Genomic DNA, 15,977 nt, shown 5'->3' on the forward strand with positions numbered 1-15,977 from the left:
ACAAAATACTAACCCAAAATAATATAGAGTAATTTGCAAATAATCTTTTACTAGCAATGGTGTCAATTCAATTGAAAAATTCCATTAAAAATTAATGATGAGATGGAATTGTCTAATCCAGTTACTCATCTCAGTCATAATATAAGACAATATCTTCCGTAAAATAAAGGGTTTTCATAGCATCTGTCCCTAATGATACAAATCCTTCCATTAGTGGAGATAAGCTGAATCAGAAAGGAAATGTCTCAGCTAAATCACTACCAACCGCTTGCAATAATTGTAGCTCTCAGATACAGGGTAAAAACTTTCATCAACTACCAATTACATCACTGCGGGCGTTTATATTTAATTAATGAAAAGAAGGGGTAACGTAGGCACAGCACAGGACGGGAAATGGCGTAATTGCTTTAAAGGCAATGGATATTTATGAGCGGGAACGTTTGAGTGTCTGGAGCTTGTAGATTGGGAGTAGTTTGATACGATGAATGAGCGTAAAGAGAGAGTTTAGACTCCCGGCACAGCTATCGTAATGTATCTTCTGATCTATAAGCCCTCATAAACAGTTGTCGCCGCTTTGTTCAAGAGCTAAAGAGGAAACTGAAAAATGTAAGCAAAGATGATTGGGTATACGTACTGTTTTTTCTCCTTTTCGCTTAAATTTTAGGCAATATATGTAAATTATGCCAACAATTTTTGGATTCTACTCTACCCAGTAAATTTATCATGAATATCTGGTGAATTTTTAATAACTTTATTAGGCGCATCGATGCTCACTCGTACGAATCTTTGATTCCCACGTTTAAATAAAAAAACATTAACGCAAAGAAATATACTTTCTTACTTCTAATGTGTTCCACAATAACGTCGTTTTAGCACATTTTGCAGTCACGAAGAGGATACTGTTTAAGCCGTAGGTATACACTAAAATCAAGGCCTACATTTACCATGCTGAGCAGCGTCAGATGTTTATTTTGCATCACGCCGCAATTCACTCCATAGCACCTCCAATAACCTCATAGGCTTGCTATTAGGTCGCACTCAAGTCAATTCCCTTCCATTCTCTATTTCAGCTTCCCTCTCATCTCTTCTAGATCATTGAAATACGAATTTTAATTACATTTATGGCGACCTAAAATTCGTAGCAATCGAAGCTACACTTACAGTAACCATATCGTTATACAATGACCTGCAATTGCGCCAAACTATGATACTAGCCCGAAGCCAGCGCGCAACCGCTATTAAACGAGATAACCTTCTTCACATTTTACAAATACTTTAGTAATTATTACTTCGAATTTCGGAGATTTAGGGTAAAAGTTCGAATCGATTTTTTTACAGGAATACACGACCCATTAACCAAGAAATACCTTTGTTTGTAAACTTTAATGTAAGTGATAATTTTCTTCGTAATTAAAGCGATCAGAGGAAAAAATCACAACTATTTTAAGCCGAAAATCAAAGCTAATTTAATAAATTACTTGTCATAAACGCCGAAAAATATGTCAGTTTAATAGCTGACCACTTCTTACGGCACGATTAAAAAAGTCCTCCGATTATTTCTACCTACCCGGAGTATTTCCTAACTAATTAACATAAAATTAATTGAATATAACAACGTTTCCTTGGTTGACATGCGTTTAAAATCTTTACAAGTACTTCTAATCTTAATTGTCATGGTATTTAGATTGTGAAATTGATAGCAGTAAAATTTCAACTACGCGTAATAACGCACTAAAAGTGATTGGGATAACTTTGGACGCATGCGAATAAACCATTAAACAGTCAATCCGAACTCGGCAAATACGTCGCAACTCAAAAACTCGCATGAAACACTTGAATTCCAGGATTACTCAGGCATTGCGCCACGTTTTTATGGAGCCTGTATCGTGAGCGAACTCACAGTCGGTCTTGATGAGTGTGTTCAATCGTCCCTCGGGACTAATCACCGCACCGAGCAGTAATTGCGGATTAGCATCAATGCAGCCACGTCAAAAAGGATGAGAAGGCATTGAGGACAAGTGGAGCAAACATAGATCCCTTGCAGAGTCGGGTAAAAAGCTGTTTTCTTGTTTTCGCTGGTGACAAAAACTAATGGAAAAATAGTAATCTAATGCAAAATTTTAAGAAGATTAATGGCATTATTCAGAGATTTCAAAGCCAAAATGCGTTATTCTAATCCATAACAGATAAATTATTCTACAATTAATAGTTATTTGGAAAATTTATTCTGTACCTAAGTAATGACCACGAGAGTAAATTATGCTCATTTTCTGTTAAGAAATAGGTATGTAATTACTTGAGATGACCGAGGGAAATCACTATCTCAGCAATAAAAATCTAGGGCACTTATAATCTCATCAAGCCCGCTAAGCCATAAATTTAACGGTTGTACAATTATTTCGTAGTCCGAAATAAGTAAAAACCCTCCTCACTATCACAAGGACACATATGAGCTAAGACTTTTATGGCTCACGTACGAAGAAGACAGAATTATAGACGGTATAAAAACAATAGCATCGTAAAAATAATTACATTACTCTGCCACTGGACAACCTGTAAAATTAGCAAGCCAGTAGCAAAAAAATATACCGCTCTGCGTACGCATTTAAGTACACGCCGCTAGGTCACCAAATAGGGATAGAAATTCTTCTAAAATATATCCATCAAAATGTGAACCCACGGACACGAGATGGAGCGCCTTTTAATTTCTGGTGTACCTGGCAATCTCTATGCACAGAACAAGCTCGATTCAAAATAGAACAGTGCGAGGAGGGAGTATTAATAAAAAAAATTGCGGTGTAAGTGAACGAGAAAAAAAGCGTTCGGAAAGCAGGCGATTCGGGTGAAAAAGTGACCACTATGGGAGAGCGGATGAAAAATCAGCAGACGGACAGGAAAACGAGGTGGGATGAAGCTGGGGAGCTTGAAGAGAGGAGGAGCGGCGTGAGTGGAGGAGAGAAATGACGAACGATCGTGCGCAAGGAGAAAAAATAAAGAGTGCGGGAGGGGACAGAAGCCCAAGAGACAGAAAGAGGGAGTGAGAGAGACGGGAAGGAGGGCGATGGAGCCGATGCTTGTTTTTTATTCCACGGGGCGTCCTTTTAAAAGGTGGGGGGCTTTTTGAGGGTATACCGATGATGCTGCTACCGCGGGAAGAGGAAAAAAGAACAATGTTCTGGATTAATCTGTTGTTTTCTCCCCCACACAAGGACAAAGTTCAAAAACACGAAATGACGCAGACCCCTATTAATAAGAATGAAAGGAGCAACCAAACATATATATTTCCCATTTATGGAAAAAAAAATAGTGCCAACCCAACGATGGGAATGCTTCTAGAAATGCGAACGTAATGTTGCAATTTAGTTTTGTTGCGCGACAGCAAAACTAATTTTCCCGGCCTAAAATTTGTAATTGTAAAATGAATATTAATTGCAACAAATTGTCGCGCGGGCAAAGCCGCTCCAAGTGATATGAATTAATTCCATATTGTAAGCCCTTCGAAATATCAATTAGTGCGCCAAAAGGTAAGCCAATGTATTGCGATTAATAATTCCATCGCCAGGAATCAGGCAAAATCATTTGATCCTGGAATACTTAATTAGCCATTAAAATACCTTGCAAGTTACTTTGTGTAGTAGACAAAGTTAAATAATATTTTAAACATGAAAAATGACTTCGTGAGAATAACAATATTATTTGTTCAAACTTAATAGTACACTTTCAACATTCCAAAATGATGAAAATTAAGTCATTCCAATTTATGAGCAGAAAGCTGTAAAGTAATTTTAAAAAAATAGCTCGTGTGTTTAAAGTGAGTGAAGAATTAAAGTGATCATTTTGCTCTTATTAGTGACCAAAAATCCAGGTTAACCGGAAATACCCTTATTGGTCGTCTAGCTTTACACAATTTCAGAAAAGGGGATGCAGGGATAATATCACTCTATTTACAGTTCTTTCTACGCTTTTAAACATTGATAATGGAAATAGTTTATAATAATTTAATGTACACTGGAGGTTCAATAATAAATATTATTTTAAATGAAAATAAAAAAGAAATCAGTACACTATCATCCCAATTATTCTGATAAAAATACAGCGTTTGCACTCGCGTATCATTTTTTATTAATAAATTTGACAGTTGAGAAAATTTATAATATTTTTTAGCGCACTAGATTGAAATATAGAGGCGTAGCCCATACTTCGACTTGACCAATGTAACTGCGCAATAAATTGGACCCGTTGGCTATTGCTTAATGAGTGAATGACCTTCGAATAGATATTCAAAGTCCAAAATAAAAACTTATTGTTTCACCTGGATATCTGGATGCAATAAAGGAAAAGCAAATGTACGCCAATCGTGAAAAAATAATCGAATGGTTGTATTTTATATGAGGCTGAGACTGTGAAAGCCAGGCGATATTTTTAAGAAGGCTTCTGAGCGCCTCAAGGCCATTCAAGGCCAATCGACGAACGGCATCTTGAATAATGTTATTAATATCCCCAGCTCAGCCAGACACAGTGATTGCTCTAAATTTAAATGAGTATATCGTGGAGTGAAGAAAGCTAAAATCAAAGCCGAAGTGACCACGAGAGATTTCTCAATTTTACTTTCGACAGCAAAAAAAGCTAACGACCATTTACTAAATAAAATGCAAATCTTTATTTCACATTTCGGAATATGTCAGACGTTCATTGCTTTATCAAAGGAAACTTTAAAGCATCAATAAAGAGCTCTCAAAAATGGGTCAGGTACACAACGAGTATGCCTAAATTCACAGATTTACGATACGTCATAATTTAATTGTTAACTAGAAGGCTACTCTTTATCTTTATTTATATCAAAGCTATTAGAAAACAAACGCATTCAGTAACACTATAGTGCAGCTGGATTACAAATAATGGTAGTCATATTGCCGCACAGTAATTCTAGAGTTTTCTATCTGCAATGAGGTATTTCATTTTAAATTAGGCCGGTTCATCTTCGCGCCTGTATGCTTCAACACCTATCATGCTTGCCGACGTATGATTTTATGATACATGATTTCAGCATCTTTGAGTCTCTGAGACGTTGCACGACCGCAAAACGTCATTGAAATAATACTATGAAAGGTGAAAGAATTTACTTCCATTCCAAAAGACGTCATGGTTTAAACGTTATAAGATTAAGAATTTGGAAAACTATGATCAAATGGGGCCAACATTTTTATTTTTCAATCAGACCCATAGCGGGAAGGGGGGGGGGGAATCAGAAAGTTTCCACGTCGTTCGGTGAAAATGGAATAATTTCTTTCAGCTTTTAGCATCAGTCTCACGCGTTGATGAAACATAAACAAATGCGTTTAGTAGACAACATAAAAAATTGTCAACCTATGCACGTTGTTCGAGGCAGCGGAAAGGAAGTTTAGCTGACTACGTAAGATTCTGAGACGCCATATCATCTGTCGAGGTTTGACTTCCACATGACAAATGCACTCGGAATGAAAAAGAAGGCACTGAAGGAAAATAAGGTGACCTGCTACGCGTGCGTGAAACACGCTAATAATCTAGACGGTAATGCAAGACTTTGAATTATGTATTACATTAAGCCAGACACGTATATTTCGGTAGATTGTATGCTGCAATGGAGAAGTGCCGACGTAAAACAATTGTAATCCGTCACTTCGCAACAGAGTCTAGACGGCGCGGCGCAGACACCCTAAAAGTACTCATTAATCAGTAAATGTTAAAGGTATGTAAGAGCTGAACATGACACTTCGACAAGAGGTAAATGTAACGTACTGAAATCATTCACTTCCAATAATTCTCTACCTGATCAAGGTCCACATTTTGCCCATAGGCGGTAGGTAATATAAATCACAGTCAGGCGTACAAGGAGGGGAATATTACTGCAAAAGTTTATCTTCCAGAGTAAAAGCGAAAAGAGATTTATGGCCTAAGCACTTCTAATTTGAGATAGTATGAGAGCTCTGTGGAGCGCAGATGCCTTTACTCATCAAGCCCAGAGGTCTCAAGAGCAGCGAAGTTGAAAAGCATTTCTCAGATGGCAAGTATTTGATTGTGTATTTCATAGCTAATAAAAGGTTGCCCAAAATTTTATCAGTTGAAAAAACATGTACTTTATACCAAAGTATAGTAATAGTAATAGAGAAAACATGGTTCGTGAGAAAGAGATGGTGAAATATCTACAAAAAGGAGAGGGTATACCTCCGTAAGTCAAGTTTCCTGACTTACTCTTAAAATGTCTCTCGACGAAGTTTTAATTTGTACATTTAAATATTAGTGTTAAATTTCTGAGGTTTGAGTGCATTATTTTTGGTAGTTTTCGTGATAATGCTAAGAATTTTACGACTTAATTGTAAGAGTTGAGTTAAGGAAATAACGGGAAATTTTGTTTTTTGAAAAAAAATATTTTTTCACCTTCATTCCAATCATCGAAACGCATTTTAAACTATATCTTTGGGATAGCTATTAGCGGTGTAAGCGATTTAAAAAAATGTCATCTTTGCCAGTTAAATGATGGCCCTTCAAGGTTTTCTTCAAAAAATCGCGCAGAGCCATGCCTGACGAATATAGAGGCAGGGGAATCGTGACAGTATTTTTTTGGCCTACATTAAGGAGCAGGCAATGAAAAGTCAGCCGAAAATCACGCTGCTAATGGAAACACGTCTAAACAATGCGGTTGCCACAGAACGACAATAAATATAGCCGAAAATTGTATTCTTCATGGGCGGGTGCCCACCAATAGAAATTTGTTTTTGACAGTCCAACTTTCCAAACTCGCGAAAAATTTAAACATTTAGTACCTACCCGTTATTTTGTGAATTCAGCGCGTATATCACAGTTAAGAAGATCGAAAAGAAAAAGGCTGCAAAATAATATTTTTGCATTAATTATTTTTTCAATGAATTATTCAAAGCGGATAAAAATTCAAATACGCATCCAAGTCTAAATCAATCTGAGCCACCCAAAGCCTATCAATACGTCTGAAAAATTCATGAAAACAAAAAAATGCACACGCGGTTGCGATTTTTTCCCTCAAAACTCACTCGAGTATTATTCAAATATTTGCAATTCAAAACTTTAGTCAATTGATAGTTCCATATGTGCAGAATGAGTACTAATAATTTACAAAGATATACATCTAAATAAGCGTATAAGTAATGGTTCAAAAAGATTGGATTACGAAAGGAATAAATTCCCGGAGATAGATCATGAGAATTATTGTATGTTTGAAAATTTAATGCAAAGAATATATAGGCTGTGGATGAAGAAGTTTTCATTCTTAAAATTACATTTAAAAAAATCAACCTCCATTCACTTCGGACCTGAAGCTCAATATGTACGCTTCAGAGGCAGAAGGTAAAGTCTAAGGCAGAAGTTATTACATCAAGGTGCCAAAACGAAGCTGTCTGCTTGATTTAATTCCAGGTAATCCATTAAAACTACAAAAAATATTACTGAAAAGAAATGAGCTTCTGTGAATGTGGGGTCAACTTCTGATCTATTAGTAGCATTATTTATGGGGCATAATAATACTTGCCCCGACGCCCCACTATACATCTGAAACTAAAAGTTTAAACCCATTTCCGCTAAATAATTTAAATAAGGAGCCAACGGCAAAAATTCCGCAAATCGCGTCAAACTACAGAGTTACAAAAAAACAGATGGCTTTTGCATGTAATGATGTCCTTTTCAGTTAAAACTCGACGCTAATATTCAATATATACTTTTTCTTTCAGCTAAGGTTTATTGCATTTCTTTTTCAAGAATATTATTACAAAGGATACTGTATTCTTCATTCTGAGAAGAAAACGTAAGGTAACAGTTCCGACATTTAAAATCAACTACATATTTTTTTAATTTTGATCACCCACGTAAAGCTTCTCAAGTAAATATTTGTTCGCCATCATTGAATTAATGAATTATCAATGATGAAAATGGTAAACGCAATATTGCTACAATAAAAAATTAAACTTCGCTATACTTTAAGCCTCTCGAAAGAAATGCCATTAGTGCTCATAATAACGTGGGTTTTCTGCAGGAGGTTGGTGCTGAAGTCTTCCGGTTCTCTCCTGACGTCTTGAGAATGTGTTTTCCATGGAATGTACACTATGATAGTAATGGCATGCTATAGCAATAGTATGGTAAAATTGGTCCCCAAAAACACCATTAGCACTACGAACCTCAGGCATTTCATCTCCAAACCCAAGATCATTAATCAAGTCCAGAGCCTTTTGCCATTAAATTTGACTAACAACACAGTCCAAAAAAAATGCAGGATTGAGGTAGGCAACGATCATCGAGAAGATTTAAACGCCAAAACATTACGGCTCTATTCTTATCTCATAATAATAATAACCGATCAAGTCCTAATTCTTCATTGAAGCTTTCGCGGTCCATTGTTGATAAAAAAAACTTTTTCGGGTCTTATCGCGTGGTTTAGGCGTTATCCAAACGTTTCGCGATCCGTGATGGTCGTTTCTTCAGAGATGTTTGTACATTTTTTATCAACCGATCAAGTGCCAAAACAATGAGTCTTGTGTGTACAACACCCGCTTGACCGGATGCATCTTCCTTCGGGACGTGTTACTTGTTCAAAACTTAGAGCAGATTGTAAGCGAATTTTTCTCAAGTGTACCACCAGTTGAGTTGATCATGGCCCTGAGGACGCCCATGGCCTCGTCTACACAATTCAAACGAAGGAAACCCGTGAAAACTTCACTCATATCGTATGCTACTAAAGCATGAAGTGCTAATTACGCTAGAATGAACTTTGTGACGCAGACAGAAAAATCCCTAGTAAACATTTTCCTGCGTGTCAATTAAAAAAAAATTACATAAGAGTAAAATAAAGAGGGAAACAAATTTGAGGTAAATTCAATCGTTGACATGGGGGGTGTTATACAATATAATCGTTGGTTTTTAGGTGAGGCGATCGGCAGTTGAGGACAATTGCGCCATGAGGAAAGAGAAGGAACGGAAGGGTAAAGAGAAAACCGGCGCCGGTATGCTCTTAAAAGAAGGCGCTAAGGGTACCTTGGTGGAGCATCCCATCCGACGGACGGGGTGCTGTTCCTGAAAATCCCTCCGACAACCTCACAAGCAGGAATAGGGAAGTCCCAGAAAGACTACTGTCGTCGGGATTTGTACTCGGACCAATAAGGTAAGACGCCACCATTTGAGCTACTACACCACCCTGATCTCCTTTTACAATGTCCTGAAAAGAAAACTTCAATACGATATCGTATGGAATTGCCTTTAGAAAAACTCCCTCTGGACCGGGAAACTAACCACGGACCTTTGTCTTTGCGCAGACCACTAAGCTTTCCAGGTTCCAGAATTTCCATAACATGACAATTCAGAAACCTGGATAGCGTTATGGTCTGCGTAGTGTCCCGGAAATTCAAAGATCCGTGATTTTTTCAAATGGCAATTCGTGTAAATTTCTCCGCCGTTCATGCGAAAGGCTCGAAATACTATGTAATATGTGGTGAATTAAGCACAATTAATCGTCGCAAGAATACCGATCTTTATATTCCTTCTATTATTCTTCTTCTTCCTTATTCTTATTTATTATTTAAATTTATTTATTTGAGAGGACTTCATCACCAGGCATGAGCATCTTTCCTTATGACATGTAATAGGGACGACCTATTCAGGGGGTGGATAGCTTGAACAGAGGCGGATGAAGAGGGGGGCTAGGGAGGGCTATACCCTTTGGGTATCCAATTTACACTAGATAAAATGGTAATTTTGTTCGGACCCCCACTACTGCTGGGACTTTACCCCCCAGGCTCATACCTAGCCCCCCCTGTCCCTATCCTCGATCAGGCGCTGGGTTTGAACTCACTTTTTAGGGCTGCCGGGCGCGAGGACCGCTCCCGAGGAAGTGGTGACGGCGACCGTGGTCGTTCCGGAGGTGGCAGCCGAGGTGGATGGCGGGGGCAGGGCCGAGTTGGTCGGGGACCCTGGGATTGGCACCTGGGGCGGCGTCTCGTTTGGCACGTGCAGCGCCACCGAGGAGGGCGGCGGGGGCAGGTCGTGGTCCTCGCCCGCGAAGCTGTCACCCGTGCCTCCACCCCCGCCGCCGCCTCCGCCGCCCCCGTTGAGGCTCGGGGGGGACTTGTCGAATTCGGCCATGGGGGCCGACTCCCCGATCACCCCGTTGTTCTCCATGATCGTTTCCGTGGTTCCCGGGTCGCTGGACGCGCCGCCTCCGGCTTCGGTCGGGGAGGAGTTTGGCTTCTCCTCCTCCGCACCCTCCTTCTCTTGGAACGAGAGCTGGTATTCCTTCAGTTCGACGGCTTTACGGAAACTTCGCGGGGGAGACTACTCGACGACCTGCTCCTCTCTGCGAGGGAGAGAGCCGACGAAAAAAACAGTGCGCGGGGTTTCCGGCCGAACAGTTGAACACCGTCCGCTAGGAAGACGCGGAAGTGACTACTTTTTTTTACTTTTTTCTCTGTTCAGCAATTTACAGCTCGAGATATTTTTGCTTCTTATATTTTTACAAAAAAATTAACCTGATCGTTCGTGGGTATTTGACCGCTGAGCGTTCTACTCGAAAACTCAATCCAGCATGTAAATAATTTAATTAGTAATACTTGACTACTGTCGCGATTTTTAATTATAAATATCCCAAGCCCAGCTTCTCTTTAACACGCACACACCTTTCTGAGGAATATTTTTCCCCTCCCTACTTTCTTCCACAGTCCTTATTTTTAATGATTATTTTTTCTTTGATATTTTCCCCTCGTCTTTTTGATCAATCTTTCTCTTCCTCCTCTCTCTCCCTTCTGAGTTTCCCTCTCTCCTTTATCCCTCACAGTGAAAGAGAAATGTTTTATTTTTCGCAAGCGAGCCACTCCTTAACACTCCCTCGAAAGAGATCGATAGCAATCCTCTGCGAGCGGTGCGAGCCTCCCGCTTTCGATCAAGCCGGGCGGGACGTTCGGATGGGACCAACCGCAGAAAACCCGAAGCGAGAGCTCTCACCGATTTACCTAGGGATTCATATAAATCCTCTGGTAAACACTATAGTTCACACACAGCGGGACATCGAGCGGCTTGCAATTTAATAAATACTGGGTTCCAAACACGTTAATTAGACGGCACCTTCCTCACTAATACCACTGCAGAACTAGTCACTTTGCACACAACAATTGAACTCGTCAGTGATACACACACAAGTTATTTTTTATAATACATAAATTAACCAGGGAACTTCACCGAAATCCTTTATGCACTCTATTGATATCCTTTGATGGAATGAAAATCCAGGAGATAAAGATTCACGAAGTAATCCCACAGGTTATACGGAAACGATACACCGCCTGAATGTGTCACTTGAGGCGCGTAATAAACAGACGCGCAGGCCAGATCTCCGTGCACTCAAAGACGACCGACGCGGGGCCGAAGCGGTAGGTACGCCCACCAAAAACTCGTGCGGAAGGGAAGACCTCGCGCTTCCTTCCCTCCGAGTCTTAGCCGCTCCTCACGAGCTCCTGTCGAGAAGAAGGAAGTCAATTCAAGCATTACAAAACACCGGGAACGCTGCGAAGGAAGAAAAAGGCGTTTTTTAACTTCTCAACCACCCCCACAACAAAATAATACCTGCTCTTTGGCGGCCACGTAAGAGAAGATTCCGACTGGAAGACGGGCTGTTGATGTTCGTTGAGTGTGATGTGCTAAGTACCCGAATAAGAGGGCACAACACCACCGCTCTTGACGTAATTCTCCACCCGCGGAACTGGACGCACACACCCCGTTGTGTCGGCTCGGCTGTTGGCGTCGTGTACTCCGCACTCGCCGCTGCCTGAGGTCTGTGGAGCGCGGGAGAGAGAGAGAGAGGAAGGCGGAGCGAGCGAGTAAACTCGGCGAGGACCAGTAGACGGCGCGCAGTTCTACCCTCGCCCCCCTTTCCACTGCTTTCTCTCTCTCTCTCTCTCTCTCTCTCACCACCCTTCCCCATTCCATCCACCTCCCCTCTCTTCGCGGCGACAATTCAACCAGTTCCCCCTCCATCCCAAACGAGCCTGCGTATGGAGCCGAGCTTCCTCGACTTGCACACCCGGGGCCCCCGAAAGCGTTTTTCGTGTGGGGGATGTGCCGTTGACTCCTCTTCGCTGCTGCCTTATATCGAATTGAGCTCTCTCTTGAAGGGACCGAGCCGTCCCCCTTGTCCCCGTTTAATTACCAGATATTTTTCGAAACTGGGGTTTATGAATAAGCCACCCTCGAAAATTTTAAACCTCCTCCCACAAATGCAAACTTGCTCTTTTTTCTCGCGATGGCGTTTTCTCTTTAGAGTGGGATATTCTTTGCGGAATCGTTTAAATGGAAAACAAAATAGCATGGAATTCTAATTCACCGAGAGTTGGATAACAGATTGCGTTCCTTCAGGGGAAGATAAGAATGTTACCTAACCGTTGTTTTCGGCCTCCTCAAATTCACACGTAGGATAGACATACGATAGAACGGACCTCCGAAAACCGCAGCACAACATTGCCCCGCTTAATTATATAATTTTAACACGTGGGTTAATGAATGGTCTACCTCTGAAAAATTACACCTTCACCCTCAAAAAAGAGCTCGCTATTTTACTCGCGGTGCCATTTTAACTTCAAAGACAATCTTTGATGAATCCCTTAAACGTCAAAAAACGCTCTTGGACCGCTGAAACCCTGATACCCTTTTCCTCCATTTACGTAACTAACCACGAGATATCAAGGGTTTTCACAGGGATGTGGAGGGTTATAGGAATATAAAGCTCGAATCACAAGGCATGTGATTATCATTAGATTAAATTAAGTTACTTAAGTCTAGCAAGCATTATTTGACAAGCACGAATCACAAGAAGGTTCGCCCGAAACTGCACCGTTTATTTCTGTTATATTTTTTCAAAATGCGGGACGTTTACGGAGATCTCCCTCCTTCATGGTGCGATTTCTCTATGCTATCATAAATTGGGATATGATTCTTAGAATGAGGTATTTTTATATCGATGCCTCTACTTCACAAACGCTCATCAATCGCCCACCGAATCAAATACGCTCATCTAGTAGCCCAGCAAATAAAAAGCTGGTAGTAGTGGGAGAACAAACCCTCACCTCCAATGGGGAATTCCACTGAAAATGGATGATTATGCAATAAAAAAAGATCCTTTGTGCTGAAAATTACAATGAAAGCAGTTCTTCTCTAACCTGCGTATTATTCGTACAGTTCCACTTTGAAAATTGTATAGTAATCTTGCGCTCCAAAGACCCATCGCCATGTTGGCTGTGCGTGACGTCAGAGTCCAGTAAACAATACGTTTACAAGGTGCCAGTGGACTATTTGTTCCAGTTTTAGAGAATCCCATATGTATCTCTCAGAACAATTTATTTATTTCATAGCATCATATGTTAATTTCATCATCATTCATGTGAAATATTTATCCTGAATAATTGGCAGGTTTAAAGAATGTATGCATACTGGAAGATGCAGCACAGCGTTTTAAAATAGCGCTCATTACTTTTCCATCCTCCTCATCTACGGTGATTTCCACAGTATGAGATTATTGTTCTCACTTAATGTTCTGATGTCACCTTAGCCCCAACAGTGCAAACGCTCAAACTTGTTACTAGTTGAACTTAACAAACTATTGAAACACCGTATGTCTCTCTTCCAGACCTTAAAAATGCTTAGTAAATCGACGTAAAATATGATCCGTTGTATTTATCCAAAACGTAAAGTTTGCATATTCCAATATTGAATCAAGTACACATTAAAAGCAATGAGTGCGGACAGTAGTTCAATGAGATGCAAACCAAGCATTAGATTACTAGCAAACGAGATTGCTGATTTAATGTATGCTACATTTCAATTTCATGGCTTCTCAAATCTGTACCGATAAATCTTCTTTACCGGAGAAGAAATAAGCGGCCATGAATTAATTTACCTCCAGAATTTTCCCAAAATGCGTCTTTACGAAGTCGGAGTCAGCCATTGAACAATACACGCAACGTGAAAACTTTTTAACTATTCATAAGTTTTTTTACGCACCCTTAAAGTCATGGATCAGTATCATCGTAGATGTTTGTTATCGTTGTTACTGTTTTTTTATTGCCATGGAGCGAGTCTCCTTGCTCGCATTCTGACGTCACAGGGCGTTCTTGTAGCGCGAAAGAATTTAGAAATTTTTGCGAACTTCGAAGCTCTGTGGCAACAAGAATATTAAGAATTATGAAGTAATATTTTGCATACGTTAATAACTTTAACTTACTTATCTAAACATGTAAAAAAACTTTTTAATTTTATGAGAGCACCCCATTCTCCAAGCTCGGAGGTGATCGTTTGTGCTCCGTCCTCTGCCAGCTGAGCGCATTCGTATTGTTGGGGTCTTAGATGAGCGGATTTGATTCGATGGGCAATTGTTGAGCGTTTGTGCAGTGGAGGTATCGATATGGAATCGTTTGATGAATGTCGCCGGAATATTTCGCCTCTGACGGGCGTGTACAAGCAAGGAATACAATGTTAGCCAAATAAGATATTGCAATATTTACACTGAATAAATATTCAAATATTAAAATGTCCAATTAATATTATCGATTTCCTCCAAATCGCATCACATATTATAAAATGTACGGAATTCAAAATTAATCTTAGGGGTGGTGAATTCAAAACTGAATAGTGTTGAAAGTTAAATTGCGTAAGCGAAATATGCGTATACAAGAATGCAAAATGGAAAAATATCATATTCTCTTATTTTTCTAAGGTAAGCTTGTCCAGGGGAATGGTTGCCTTTGCAAGAGATATTTACGCATTCAAGTGCACCGCTGAAAATGATCCTTATCACAATATTGCAAGTTTTCCTGAGTACGCTCCGTAATTTAAAATTATCCCAAGGGATCATTTTAAATTACGGAGCTCGGAAGAGGGATTTGCTGTGTGCCGCCTGATGCTACCCTACATCTTAGCAGGCCTGCGTTACAAGAAAGAAGAGAAATGGAGCATGTTGTTGGTAGGAGGGATGAATCAGCGCCACTGTGATGTCCCGTTTAATTATACTATTTTTTTAACAAGGATGTTTACGCAAGTGGAGGTCTGAGCTACCCCTGAAATATTAAACCTTCTCCCTCACTCCCCCTCGCTACAAATTTGCTTTGTTCCTCTCGTAGTGGAAGGTTTTTATTGAGCGGAACACCAAGTTCGGAGTCGTTTAAAAGGCTCAAGTTCACTTATCGCTGAAAATCTTTCCTTTAGTCCAAAAAGTTACTCTGCAAGAGATTAGAGGAATCGTAGGAATGAGTTGTGCGCTCCTAGTCGCAGTCTTCTACATCCAATAGTGTACATAGGGTGAAGGATAAGAGCCAAGAATAATACAATAGAGGAATACATGACATGATCTACCTAATTTTTACTTTTTTAATATACTCTCACGAGTGGAAATATTTTATTTGAAAAATTGGGAATGAATTACTCGCACCACGCTCATCGCCATGCTGCGGACATATTAGAAAAACAATTTAAAAGCAGTCGAAATGGCGGCATAAATAGTAATGGCGGTAATAAAAGAAAGTATGCAATATAGATGTGGAAGCATAAATTAGGGACCTCCTTCTCGCAGATTTCTTTATTAGAACAGAAGCTGCTACATAACCGGCAGGAACCTCACCGTGGTGTTGTTATGTCGTACTCATTGTCAGTGTAATATTTTCCTACTACGGAGGGGAATGAAGGAAGAAATATCAGCTATCTTCGAAGTATGAAAGCTCTCCGTAAAAAAAATACATTTTGTTCTTCCCGTGGTGTATATTTAACTGTGAGTATTACATTCTTTGAATAATTCAAACGGTAAAAGCTCCTGTAACTCTGAAACTCATTACTTGCGTCTAAGAACTTATTTTGAAATAGATGTGAGATGTGTAGCACCCTCTGTTTATTGACACATTAAAAATAAATACAATATGTTGGCGTGTTTTTACCTAGCCTAATAC

At 39.9% G+C, this 15,977-nt stretch overlaps 1 protein-coding gene across 4 annotated transcripts in view; it reads right to left on the bottom strand.

The window, feature by feature from the left end:
- Positions 1–11,857, bottom strand: part of LOC124158540 (plasma membrane ascorbate-dependent reductase CYBRD1) — a 369,658-nt gene extending 357,801 nt beyond the window's left edge. Inside the window, exons 1-2 of one of the 4 annotated variants that reach the window (XM_046533674.1) lie at positions 11,614–11,857; positions 9,851–11,504 (exon numbers count right to left, since the gene is read on the bottom strand). In XM_046533674.1, the coding sequence (XP_046389630.1) occupies positions 9,851–10,176 (326 nt within the window). In that variant the 5' untranslated portion in view covers positions 10,177–11,504; positions 11,614–11,857. The remainder of the gene's footprint in view (positions 1–9,850; positions 11,505–11,613) is intronic. The other 3 variants (XM_046533677.1, XM_046533676.1, XM_046533678.1) reach the window with 3 other exon arrangements.
- Positions 11,858–15,977: the final 4,120 nt, after the last annotated feature.

Source organism: Ischnura elegans, chromosome 5, assembly GCF_921293095.1.
Source record: "Ischnura elegans chromosome 5, ioIscEleg1.1, whole genome shotgun sequence".
Lineage (NCBI taxonomy): Eukaryota > Metazoa > Arthropoda > Insecta > Odonata > Coenagrionidae > Ischnura > Ischnura elegans.